Source organism: Heptranchias perlo, chromosome 10 (assembly GCF_035084215.1).
Source record: "Heptranchias perlo isolate sHepPer1 chromosome 10, sHepPer1.hap1, whole genome shotgun sequence".
NCBI classification, from domain to species: Eukaryota; Metazoa; Chordata; class Chondrichthyes; order Hexanchiformes; family Hexanchidae; genus Heptranchias; species Heptranchias perlo.
Window position 1 is genome coordinate 58,138,963 of NC_090334.1, and position 13,818 is coordinate 58,152,780.

A 13,818-nucleotide genomic window follows, 5' to 3' on the forward strand; every position below is an offset into this window, starting at 1 on the left:
CCAACAATTTTTATTTGAAATCTACAAGCTTTCGGAGGCTTCCTCCTTTGTCAGGTAAATGTTTACCTGACGAAGGAGGAAGCCTCCGAAAGCTTGTAGATTTCAAATAAAAATTGTTGGACTATAACTTGGTGTTGTAAAATTGTTTACAATTGTCAACCCCAGTCCATCACCGGCATCTCCACATCATGACAGTTAGGTCTACACTCAAAAGGTTAAGCCACCTCCCTCTCCCTGAATGCCAATGGACTCAACCTACAATCCTAACATCCTGTGCTATAAAGTAATGGGGGATGTAGCTAAGATGTGGTTACTAAAATCAGTGTTCAGACTAGAGTACAACAGTGTCCAGAAAAGAGATGGGATAATGCTCCTTTGCAGTTTTTTTTCTTATTATTTTCTGTTTTACTGATCAACAGAAATTAGTTAGTTAGCACTTCAAAATAAATATGAGTAAAATTCATGAATCTCAATGATCTGTGTTAACTACTTTATAAAACAGAATGCAGACATGTGTGTTTCTTTCCCTTCTCCCTATAGCAGCAACAATAAAAATAACGACTTTCTAGTGAAATTTTGTGCTTTCATACTAGTGGTTGATATTCAGGAAAAAGGCACGGTATGATGTATTACTGAATCAGGCTGCAATCTAATGTTTCAACATTTATCAGCCACCAATAATGTTATATCAGTGTTCAATAAATAAAATGATCTTAATTCACACTGTCTTCTATCTGCTTTGATAAATGACATATTATTTCTGTCATCTATCCTCTTAGACCAGCTGCACAAAATTATTAAAAGTGAGCCAAACACAAGATCACAAATGCCTCGAGTTCCCCTGGGGGTTCTTCCAATCTCTTGCTGTGACCATGGTGGAAACAATTGTTTATGCCGGATTTTCCAGGGTTTCCGTTGATCTTCCGCCGAAGTTACAACAGGAGATCAGGAAACTCGTGTGGAAATTCTACCCTGAGATAATTACAGCTGAGGAACGCCATTAGGCCTATTTTAGTTCATCCATCCAGAGAGATCTGAACGGCCTCCGTTGTAGCATCCAGCTGTTTCTGAAGTGGTTCCAAGGTTTATTTCATTTGTTGGTCACTCTTTATGTGAAGAAGAATTTCCTGATATCAGTCCTCAAGTTACTTTTTATTGGTTTGAACATATGTCCCCTATTTCTATTTCCACAGTTTAATTTAAAGTAATATTCTGCGTTAACTTTTTCTAAACCTTTAATGTTCTTGTATACCAATATAAAATCACCTCTCAGATGCTTCCTTTCTAGGCGGAAAAGCCCAAGTTTCTCCAGTCTTTCCTCATAACTCAGGCACCTAACACTGGGGATTGGCTTCGTAGCTCTGCTCTGCACTGTCTTCAACACTTGAATGTCTCTGTTATTTCTAGGTGACCAGAACTGGACTCAGTATTCAAGGTGCAATCTGACCAGAGCACTGTAAAGTATGACCTATATTCTACCGTTTTGGTTATGTGGTTCAATATCCTATGGCTTTGTTGATTGGTGTTCTGCATTGGTTGGATATATTTAGCATGGATCTTTCTAACTATAGAAGTTGGATTCTTACTCCACCTCTTTTCTGAATTTTCTGGGCTCAACCTAAGATCCTGAGGGAGATGAGGGAGGAAATTGCAGAGGCCCTAGATATTAAATTTCAGAGCTTTATTGAGTGTTGATAAGGCTGTTAAAAAAAGCTAATTAAATTCTAGATTTTATCACGAAGTGTGGAATATAAAAGCTAAGAAGTAATGATGATCCTATATAAAACCTTCATTTAGAGTGTTGTGTGCAGTATCGGGCTCCAAACATTAGGAAGAATATTAAGGCTTTAGAGAGGGTACAACCCAGATTCATTAGGATGCTGGCTGGCATGAGGAAATAAAGATACAAAGAAAGAGTTGAAAAGTTGGGTCTTTCTTCATTAGAACAATGCAGAGTGCAGATGATATAATAGAAGTGTTTAAAATCATGAAAGAGTGGGACAGAGTAGATAGAAGCAAACTATTCCAGACATTGAAGGGTCTAGAATGAAGTGCCATAAATAGGAGATTAAATGTAAGCGATTTGGAAAAGAGGGCAGGAAAAACAACTTCACATAGAGAGTTGTGAGGCTGTGGTATTCATCTTCCAGGGGAAGTGGTTGAGGAAAAAACTATGGGGTCAATTTTAACCCTACCTGCCTGTGAGTGATCTATTAAATGGTTTGGTCTTTAAGCAGAAAGGTTTGGAGTTGTTTTGTTCCAATAACAACAACAACTTGCATTTATATAGCACCTTTAACATAGTAAAACACCCCAAGGCGCTTCACAGGAGCGATTTTCAAACAAAATTTGACACCGAGCCACGTAAAGAGATATTAGGACAGGTGATCAAATGCTTTTTCAAAGAGGTAGGTTTTAAAGAGCATCTTAAAGGAGGAGAGAGAGGTAGAGAGCCTGGAGGGATTTAAAACAAGAATGAGAATTTTAAAATCGAGGACTTCCCGGACCAGGAGCCAATGTAGGTCAGCGAGCACTGGGATGATGGGTGAATGGGACTTGGTGCATTTTAGAATAGGGGCAGCAGAGTTTTAGATGAGCTCAAGAGGCCGGCCAGGGGAGCATTAGAATAGTCAAGTCTAGAGGTAACAAAGGCACAGATGAGGGCTTCAGCAGCAGATGAGCTCAGGCAGGGCGGAGACGTGTGATGTTAGGGAGGTGGAAGTAGGCGGTTTCGGTGATGGAGCAGATATGTGGTCAGAAACTCATCTCAGATTCAAATAAGTTGTCAAGGTTCAGCCTCAGTGGCCGGGAAGAAGGCTGGAGTTGGTGGCTAGGGAATGGAGCTTGTGTCGGGGACCAATGACAATGGCTTCAGAGGTAATGTTGCAGGAGCAGGAAGAGAAGCCATTGCAAGTGATTCTCTGGCTGTGGCTGGATAGGTAAGAATGGAACCAGGCAAGCATAGTCCCACCCAGGAGGACAACGGAGGAGAGGTGTTGGAGGAGGATGGTGTGGTCAACCATGACAAAGGCTGCAGACAAAGGATGAGGAGGGATAGTTTACTGCGGTCACAGTCACATAGGATGTAATTTGTGACTTTGATAAAGCCTTTTCAGTACTGCGGCAGGGGCAGAAACCTGATTGGAGGATTTCAAACACGGAGTTGCGGGAAAAATGGGCATGGATTTGGGAAGCGACAACACGTTAAAGGACTTTGGAGAGGAAAGGGAGGTTGGAGGTTGCAAGGACAGAGGAGTTAAGGGTGGGTTTTTTGAGGAGGGGGTGATGACGTCAGATTTGAAGGGGAGGGATACAGTACCTGAGGAGTACCAGGTTAACGATATCAGCTAACATGGGGGCCAGGAAGGGAAGTTGGGTGGTCAGCATTTTGGTGGGAATAGGGTCGTGGGAGCAGGAGGTGGGTCTCATGATCAAGATGAGCTCGGAGAGGGCATGAGTGAAGATAGGAGAGAAACTAGAGAAAGATGTGAGTTCGGGGCTAGGGCGGGGGGGGATTGTTGGGGAAGTTTGGCTTGGTGGGTTAGGGGAAAGGAGGAAAGAGGCAGAGGCAGCTGAATGGATGGTCTCAATCTTAATGACAAAGTGATCCATGAGCTCCTAGCACTTATTGTTGGAGGTGAGGGTGAAGGGGGCGGGGGAGAGGGGCTTAAGAAGATGGTTTGTAGTGGAGAAGAGAAGCCGGGGGTTATCTTTGCATTCCAGGATGATCCTGGATGTTCCAAAGTATAATAACTTTATTAAGAGACTATAATAAATAGTAAAGATGTTAAAATGCAAGAATACAATTAAAAATACTAACAAGATGTTCAGATACAACCTGGCAAAACTTATCACCATACAAGGTTCTGAGGTGCACTTCTCAAAGGTCCTTGAAATTACAGTTGAGCGGTCCAGCCTCGCTCCAAGAACGTTCTAACAAATACGATTTAATTCTCAGTTTATATATGTTTTTAACACATTAATTATACAGGGGCTGTGTGCAAACATGAGGCCTTCCATCAATCATCCTCTCTGACTCATGGAACTCCCATCCGTTTCACTCCCTTTATATTCCAGATAACTGAATATCTGACATCATTGCCTCCCATATGGTTAGTTATCTCTGACTTATCAAGGACACCATGTTTATCTCAAAGCATCCTGTATTCTTACTGAACTATGGCCAACTCCCTTTACCCATCTTATGCACATGAGATAAGGATGATACAGGATGCTCATTATTCAAGGGTGCATCATCTACACAAAGTGACCAAAAAGTCTGTGATGCTAATATACAGAGAACAGAAAGCCTTGTTCACAGGAAAAGCCTATATAATGCTTTTCCTAACAAGGTTAGCAATATTATATAGAAAGTTTGTAATGCTTCTCTTGCACCACCCGGTGGAAACCAGTTAAAAATGAGGTTACGCACCCACTCATAACTTGACCCTTTCCTGATAATGCAATTTTAACCTGAAGGTGGATAAGGCACCAACCTAAAGCAGAGGTCTCATGAATTTATACAAATCGGGGGTCCTACTACATCAAAAAGACCCGAATTGCATTTTAACAGGGGCTTGAGCGGGGAAGCCACTACAGCTTTCCTGCCAGATTGAAGCTGGTCTGCAGCAGGGGAAAATGAACTTTTGAAATGTAATTTCAAAATATAGATTTTTTCATAAATAAAATTATGCATTATTAAAGATACCATTATATCAATAGAAATTCTGGATTATTTTGAATACCTTTGGACTTCGGAGAGTTTTTCAACTTCAGCTACGATCGGGCATTTATGTAAATCAAGTTTGACTTACAGGGAGAGGTTAGACAGACTGGGACTTTTTTCCCTGGAGAGTAGGAGGTTAAGGGGTGATCTTATAGAAGTCTATAAAATAATGAGGGGCATAGATAAGGTAGATAGTCAAAATCTTTTCCCAAAGGTAGGGGAGTCTATAACGAGGGGGCATAGATTTAAGGTGAGAGGGGAGAGATACAAAAGGGTCCAGAGGGGCAATTTTTTCACTCAAAGGGTGGTGAGTGTCTGGAACGAGCTGCCAGAGGCAGTAGTAGAAGCGGGTACAATTTTGTCTTTTAAAAAGCATTTGGACAGTTACATGGGTAAGATGGGTATAGAGGGATATGGGCCAAGTGCAGGCAATTGGGACTAGCTTAGTGGTATAAACTGGGCGACATGGACATGTTGGGCCGAAGGGCCTGTTTCCATGTTGTAACTTCTATGATTCTATAAGGAATTTGGATGCAAAAACTGTGTAACCCCAACAGATCATGGTGCCCATCACTACAACCACAGGCTACAGAATAATACAGGTTATGTTTCACTACACTGGACATCAAAGTCTCAAACATTGCTGCTGTTCTGATGCCTTTATAAGACCATCCTTTTCCAATGTACAATCAGTGAGACACTTTATTGTGGTTCTTTCAGAACTGTAGATCATTTTTAAAAAAAAACTATCAACAATGATTTTTTGTTGAGTGGGACTTTTGCTGCCACTGAAGCGGACCACAATGCACGGCGGTGGAGTTCGCAGGCTGGCGGCTGTGGACATGTCCTTCTACCCGCGGCCACTGGGCGGCGGTGTTGCGGGTTCAGCCGCCCGGGAGGATGAGGCGGAGGCGGGCGGGCGGACAGACGACAGCGGATGGTCATGGCCGCGGAGCCAGCGAGGCAGTGGACCGAGGAGCAGCTGAGGAGTGAGGATGTGGCTAAAAAGGACATTATCCAGTTCCTCCAGCACAGCGCTTCGGAGCCGGTGAGAGCGGGGCCTCGGGGACAGTTTCACTGGTCGCCAGACCGGGGAGCGCTCGTACCCGGGAGTAGACGGGGTGCTGATCCGGAGAGTCCGGTTCTGCACCTCGGTAACCGAGGCACGCGGTTTGGCCTGCAAGCTTTATGGTTTTTGCAAAACTGCTAAGTGGCAGAATCAATTCTAATCGTTTTCATAATAGTCCCGGTCACCCAAAAGGTCATATATTAGGATCTAAAGCCTCTTAAGTATTTTATGTGGAGTGTTGTAAAGTTGCTGAGTGTTTTATTATTTTGCAAATGCATTTCTTTATTATTTTAAATGCATAAACAGTGCAAGTTACAATGCAAAAACTTTCAAGTACAGAATTGGTTTAGATTTTCAAATTTAAAAATAAAAGGCAGGTATGTCTGAGAAAGATATTAAAATATCAGAAGTTGTCTATTGTATTAATTATTGTTCTTTCTTTGACTGTAATATCCAACATGACATTGTGTTTTTTAATATTAGTTTCTTAGTGAACATAAGTTAATGGGAAACATCAAGAACGTTGCCAAGACTGCAAAGAAGGACCAGCTAATAATTGCCTACAACCAACTGTTTGAAACTAAGGTGAAGAAGTGTGCTCATTATTTGAAGCAATTTTAGAATTTTCAAGTTTGCTTTAAATACCTAGCGTCCACACGGTTCTAATGATTTCAACCATTTTTATTAGCAGATTATGTTAGATTATTGCTTCAAACAAAATCTGTGCTTGATCAGTTGTGAATTTCTGGTTTGTAAACCAAAACGTGGCTCATTTTAGAAGTACCCAATGTAGGGGTGGATTGTTTAGTCACCATATTGATTTAATACTTGAATTTATGTAGCACCTTATGGTGATACCTCTCAAAAGCACTTTACATACATAATGGATTACTTTTGAATTGGTGATTGTCATGTAAGTGAACATACAAAAAATGACCCTGGTCCATCCAGCCTGTCCCATATAATTGTGATGTCTTGCACATTACAAAACATACACTCCCCACCTCACCCGGCAGCCATGCAATCAATTGTGGACCTGTGGTCAGGCTGTCAGCTCGTGCGGTGGACGCTGATGTGTTGAATTCCTTCAAGCAGGCAAAAACAATTAAAAACCCTGGCCAATTAGGGAAAACATCTGGAAAATTCCTTTTCAACTCCCTTAGGTGATCAGAACTAGTCGAGGAGACCACTCTGGTCCTGATTAATGTTATACAGTACCTATCTTTTGTACGAGATGATCTCCGCCCCAGCCAGAAACAGGTCCATCTCCTGCTTGAAGGAATTCAACGCATCAGCGTCCACCGCACGAGCTGACAGCCTGACCACAGGTCCACAATTCTCTGGGAATAGAACCACCTCCTAACATCTGACCTAGTTCTGCCTTTATATAACTTGAGATTGTGACCCCTAGCCCTAACCTATTTAGTTGAAGCAAATTGTCTCCACAAACACAATCTAATCCTTTCATCATCTTATAAACCTCAATCTAATCACCCCTAAGTCTACCCTTCTCTAAAGTATAAAGACCCATCTCGTTAAGCCTATCTGGGAACTAAGATGCTTTAAACTCTGAATTAATCTTGTATCCCTCTTCTGCACTCTGCATCCCTTCCAAAGCCTCAATATCATCCACCATGTGAACAGACAAATTAAGAGCAGGAGTAGGCCATTCGGCCCCTCGAGCCTGCTCTGCCAGTTGATAAGATTATGGCTGATCTGACTGTGACCTCAACCCAACTTTCCCGTCTACCAACTGGACACAGTATTCTAACTGAGGCCTAACCAAGGTCTTGTACAATGTCAAAATAGTATGTCTTATAGTGAATTATCCTGTAAATACACCCAGCACCCTATTCGCTCTAGCTATTGCTTCATGAAATTGGTCATGAGCCTTTAGAGATCTATGTGCTGGAATGCCAAGGTCTTTCTTTCTCCACCAGGTTTAGGTCTTTTTCCTGAAGGGTGTTTGTATGTACAGCATTCTTCCTGTCCACATGCATAACACTGCACTTTTCCAAGTTAAACATCATTTGCCAGTCACGGGCCCAGTCCCACAGCGCATCTAGATCTGCTTGTATTGGTCGAGCATCACCTACAGTCCTGACTCTCGCACATATTGTCTGCAAGCTTGCGGATCGTTCCCCCGACACTTACATCTAGATTATTAACGAAACAGAGTGAATATTGACACCGCCGCTAGGCTGATGATGTGCATGTGTGTAATGTCGCTCAAGCCCAGCCCAAGTGTTAGTGCTGTGCTTTCTTGAAGCGCTATACATTGTTGTGTTCTGCACTTAACCATGTAGAGAACTTCAGTGCAGTACTGACAGTCTACAGCCTGACTGCATCAAATTACACATTACACTTCTTCGTTAATTGTACGGGGGTATAAATACTTCCTGTCGGTGCAACTACATACCTTGTTAATTCACCGGCTAGTGTCACTAAACGCAGCCATTACTCTATGACTTATGTAAAAAGAACTGCTATTTATATAGCACCTTTCACAACCTCAAGACATCCCAAAGTGCTTCACAGCCAATGAAGTACTTTTGAAGTGTTGTCGCTGTTGGAATACAGGGAAATGTGGCAGCCTATTTGCACACAGCAAGGTCCCACAAACAGCAATAAGATAAATGACCAGATAATTTTTTTAGTGATTGTTGGTTCAGGGATAAATATTAGTTAGAGTGCCGAGAGTCCTCCCCTGCTTTTCTTTGAATAGTGCCGGGGATCTTTTATGTCCACCTCAGATCTCCTCCGTCTAATGTCCCATCCAAAATTTCTTGAAGCGCTATACATTGTTGTGTTCTGCACTTAACCATGTAGAGAACTTCAGTGCAGTACTGACAGTCTACAGCCTGACGGCATCTCCACACCATCCAAAAGATGCAGCAGACATTTTGCACACTGCTAGATCCCACAAACAGTAATGAAATGAATGACAGTTGCAATGCTTAAATGATTCAAAAATGACACTGTTGAAGACCATGATATGATGGAGTCTGCTTCTTATAGGACGATTCTGTGCTGTTAGCATAATCACTCCTCTCCAGTAGGACAATAATGACCCTTTAAACCATACCAAGTGTGTAAGGGATGAATGTTTACATCCACTTTCACCACATTTGCTTAAGACAGTAATATAAAATCACAAGCTCTTACTTTTGGTTGTTATTGTGGTCTTTTTTTAAATAAAAAAATAAACTATTGTGTTCCTTGACTTGCAGAGGTTTAAAGGCACTGAATGTGCGGAGAAAGTCACCCAGCAGCTTAAAGATGTGAAGTTGGGGGCTGCTCAGGACAAAGCAAAGGACAAAAAGCCTGAAGTGACTGTAAATGAGGTTAGTGTGTTAACTAGGGAAATTCCCAAGTTTAAAAAGTTAGGACCATTGAATAGAAATGTTTACGGCAGTTCTGTTAATGTTAACTTATCTAATTTGATTTATAGAAATACTTCTGGAATATGACATTAAATAATGAATTGGTCCAGATTTTGCTGGAGTGGGACATCTCGCGGCCTGCCCTGTTATAAATGTTCATGCATGTTTAGGTTTTAACATTTTTTGCCCACAAAGTTGCTGGAAGTGTGAGCTGATAATGGCGCAGCGAGGGGGAAACAGGGAAACTGGGACCTTGTTGAACAACGAGACAAACAGTGTATCTCCTTAACCAATGAGATTAAAGGATTGAGAAATAAATAGGAAGGACTGAGAAGGAGGGTGAATTAGAGTGGGTGAATTCAATTTCAAATCAGGTACAGAAAGAGAAATAGAGAGGGAAAGAAAGATTGGATTAAGGAAGAGAAAAAATAGAGACAGAAAGGAAATGTAAGATTTTTTTTAAAAATGTGACATTTTTAAAATCTCCAACAATTCTCAATCTGAAGCAATGTAACTCCACACTTTTAATTGTTCGCTTTCTGGGCAAGCGAGGTTGATTGGCAGTCATTAACAATTATCAACGTTAAAAGGGTACTTACGCAATTAATGTGCAAATGCAACAATTTCATGAAAATCACGGGGAGGTTAAGGGCGAGATGCCATTTTCATGAAACTAACGGCAGAGCAGCGCAAATCAGCCAGCAACTTGTAACTACTCGCAATTTATGGGGTATCTCTTCCTCGCCACAAGTTGCTGGCCGATTTGCCCATCAATAATGGCATGCGTCGTTCACATGCCATTACATTTTCAGAAAATCCTGGGTCATTATTTCCAAAAGCTGTAATATTTAGGTATTTTATAATGGTTTTATTTTATTTCACTTTTGTTTGTTTGAAATATTACTGACTTGAAAGCTAAGTAAGTGAATGAGATTCTGTTGTAGCTATAATTTCAACCCTTATCAATTCTAGGAACCACCAAAATATACCAAAACCATGTTGCAAAAAGGAGACAAGACCAACTTTCCCAAGAAGGGTGATACTGTCCACTGTTGGTACACTGGAACATTAGAAGATGGGACTGTGTTCGACACAAATGTTGCTTCTAGTAAGAATCCTATAGAACAGAAATGTTTTGTAAATTAGAGGAAAGAATTCAGGGTATGAGGAAGTTTGTACGGTATGATGTTGCCTCTTATTCCAAACTCATTCACTTCCATACATTTAAAGGACAGTTTTGTGGTTTTAAAAAAAATTATGAGTACATGTGTCACATTGTTTAATTATAAGCTCAGGTGGGCCATTCTGGATTTTTGGATCTTGTAATGTAGCCATTTCTCCAGATTTTGTGTAATAGAGGGGAGGGTATTAGACATTCTTCAGAGCTGATCAAAACACTGAGCACAAAGTCCTCTTCTAATACTTATCAAAACTATTTTTCCTTTTTGTAAAAAAAAAGTTCCATTCTTTGAACTCCTTCCTCATTCATCTATTGAAGGGGGCAACAGTCTGCTTTTACATTTCTTCCTACAACAAGGAAATGTGAGGAGTGACTGACATTGAACACCCATTTACATGTATGGAGCTTTGTTTATTTTTCAGAATGAGATACATCAATGTAAGCTTCCTTTTCAAAACACAAAATGGGTGATTTTTGCACTCCAAAAGAGTGACATTTTCAGACCTATATCAATGACTTATTCAGTTTCCTGACTACAAAGGAGACAAGAGTGGTGCTGGCTGACTTTCCTTCCTGATTCATTTATTTTTTTAACATCCTATGGAGAAGTATCTTGTTTTTCCGACAGCCCAGTTGACCTCATTAACTTAAATCACCACATAGTTTGTGCCCATGGTTCCTATCATGCTATTTCATGGCACAACATGTTAGTTTGGTGAATTTAGTTACTCTTTTTGAATTGTGGTTGATAAATGAAGCTGTTTGATGATTTCTAAAAAGGGCAAAAGAACTAAGGAATTGTTACAAATAACATTTATATACTTGGAGATAAAAAAAATTGTTTCAAGTAGTTTGATTATCTTTGGATTTAAAAAAAATATGATTTGAAAGGTTACTGCAAGAGCTCGTGGCATGACTAGTGGCTATTTGTTCAGCCGCACTTGACATTTATATCATCTCTATACTTGTCACGACAAATCTATTTTTAAAGCACATTTATAGGCCTAATTTTTTTTTGCTTGTCTCTTCCCCATCTCTGCTGAAAGTAGTGATTCGTGCTTGGGTATAGTTTCATCGCTGCTGGAAGCCCCCCAGGACCCTGCCCATGTGGCAGTTATTCACGTGTCTCCCTAGACACAGCTGATCATGTATCGGCTCGGCTCAGCTCGGTGACAGCACTTTGGCCTTGAGTCAGAAGTTGTAGGTTCAAAGCCCGTTCCAGGATTTGAGCACAAAATCTAGTTTGACAGTAGAAGACACTGCAGTGCTGCATTGTCAAATGAGATGTTAAACTGAGGCTTTGTTGGCCCGTTTGAGTGGATGCAAAAGACCCCATTGCAATATGGCATAGAGAATGTTGAATATTCAATAAATTATTATAATGGGGTAAAAGAGCTCTAAGAAAATTAACTTTAAAATTACTGGAATTTTTTTTTTTGACAGGTTCAAAAAAGAAAAAGGCAGCAAAGCCTCTGAGCTTTAAAGTAGGAATTGGAAAAGTTATCCGAGGGGTAAGAGCATGATATAGACCTGACGGGAAGTGTATATGTGTATTTGTCAAATCTGCTTTTAATCTGGTATTTGCTTCTGTTTTTATTTTCCACTTTTCTCGATGGAAGGCACTGACTTGCTGGAGTTCTGTTAACAGATACTGGCAACCTTCTGGTAAATGTCCTAAGTGACCATTTTTTCATGTGAGCTTAGACACTGACATGAGACTGTGGAGGGCATTGTAACAGTGTCTGATCCTGTAGTCACTTGATGGCCAAACACTTGCACTTTACAGCAGGATTCACTGAATGCAGTCAGGAGCTGGAATCTTGACTGCGATTTCTCTCCCTTTCTCAAGGGCAGTGAGACCAATTGTAGCAAGCTAGCTGCAGCTTGACTGAAATCAGCCAACTCAGCACGGATCAAGGATTAAACTAGGCCCTTATGGTCTGTATTGAGGATTATTTTTACCAATTTAGGGCAGTGGGGAAGCATATGTTTTGAGTGACTAGCTTAGCTGTTTGCTGTCTTGTATTTTTTCATTAAAGACTATTTTCTCTGCAGTGGGATGAAGCACTCCTGACTATGAGTAAAGGAGAAAAGGCCCATCTAGAGATTGAATCTGATTGGGGATATGGCAAGAAAGGGCAGCCAGAAGCCAAGTATCCTTTTCTCTATGATAGCTTGGTGAAATTTCTTTTTTTAATATATATTATAGATGGGGAGGAGCACATCCAGAGTACTTCTAAATAAAGAATTCCTCTAATTGTTTAGCAAATTATTGTGTGATTAACTTTACTGAGTGGTACACTGGTGAAATTTTCTTTCTTCAGAGAATATTTGATCACTTAGATAGGAAGATTTTAGTCCAATCTTTAGAACTTTTTCCTCAGACATAACAATTATTTGCTTTGTAATGTTTGCAGTTTATGCAGAGCATAGTTGTGGATATTTGCATTCAGTAGATAACATGCAATGTACAAATCTCATTCTTGTGCAGTAGTTTAACCTGACACATACACTGGAAGTAACAGAATTGTGGGGTTTGCTTGCATGTTCTGCCAGCTGAAAGGAAAGTTGAGCAGCAGTCATGTTTAGACAGCTATGAAAGTACATTTATTTGGACTCATGGACCCCAGTGTACTTAAACACACACATACATTTCTTGAGTTTATTGCTACTATATATCATTGCATGTTTTTATTTTTTGTTTGTATTTCCAACTATCACGTGATCATTGACTTAAGTAAATAGCAGTGTTATGGGATGTTGAGATGAGTAACTAACTTTTATAGGTTTACAATGCCAGTTCACCCATCAGAATTTCTTTTATACCTATTGGCAATCTAATAAGAGGCATAGGGTACAAAATATATTTTTCTTTTGCTTGTAATGATGTAACTTATTGAAAATATTAATTGTTTTTGAATTTTCAGTATAAACTGATTCTCCTTAACTGCATAACAGGATTCCACCAAATGCCAAACTCATTTTTGATGTTGAGCTCGTAGATATTGATTAACTAAAAGCAACATCTTCAGATCTATGCTTCAAAATACTGCCGTTGAATTGTCCAATGTTGCTCAAAGATCTTCCAGTAAAACAAGACTGTTAAATTTAAAAAAAAATGCAGCTTATGGACAAACTTGTGTATTTGTATAAAATCATATTCTGAATTTCAGGTGCTGTACATGATTACATACCATGCTGGAGAGGTGTCTGAAATACAGCTGTGACTCTTGTCCCAAGCATCACCAAGAATGAAAACAAAAATACAATAAATGTTTTGGAGCCACTGCAGACTTGTTGATTTCCATGAATTGTATTGTTTTTACAATGCAGTGTTAAATGGAGTTCCGTCACATCATCTGACAACCTTTTGTGTACTTCTGCTGGGCATATTCCCCACTGGGTTGAGTTAGCTTCTCTCAACTGGGGTACAACAATTTGCTATGGTGTCCCTGAGCTG

At 40.3% G+C, this 13,818-nt stretch overlaps 1 protein-coding gene across 1 annotated transcript; it reads left to right on the forward strand.

Annotated features, from left to right (window-relative positions):
* The first annotated feature begins 5,600 nt into the window (after nucleotides 1-5,600).
* fkbp3 (FKBP prolyl isomerase 3) lies at nucleotides 5,601-13,649 on the forward strand. The gene is made up of 7 exons (XM_067991858.1): nucleotides 5,601-5,774; nucleotides 6,279-6,380; nucleotides 9,026-9,139; nucleotides 10,151-10,286; nucleotides 11,802-11,869; nucleotides 12,414-12,511; nucleotides 13,317-13,649. Exons 1-7 carry the CDS (start codon nucleotides 5,664-5,666, stop codon nucleotides 13,369-13,371), a joined length of 684 nt encoding a protein of 227 aa, XP_067847959.1. The 5' UTR covers nucleotides 5,601-5,663; the 3' UTR covers nucleotides 13,372-13,649.
* Nucleotides 13,650-13,818: the final 169 nt, after the last annotated feature.

Coding starts and splice junctions, on each gene's coding strand:
- fkbp3 (XM_067991858.1), top strand. CDS start 5,664: ATGGTCATGGCCGCGGAGCCAGCGAGGCAGTGGACCGAGGAGCAGCTG. Junction 5,775..6,278: donor AGCACAGCGCTTCGGAGCCG/GTGAGAGCGGGG, acceptor TTTTAATATTAG/TTTCTTAGTGAACATAAGTT. Junction 10,287..11,801: donor CGACACAAATGTTGCTTCTA/GTAAGAATCCTA, acceptor TTTTTTTGACAG/GTTCAAAAAAGAAAAAGGCA.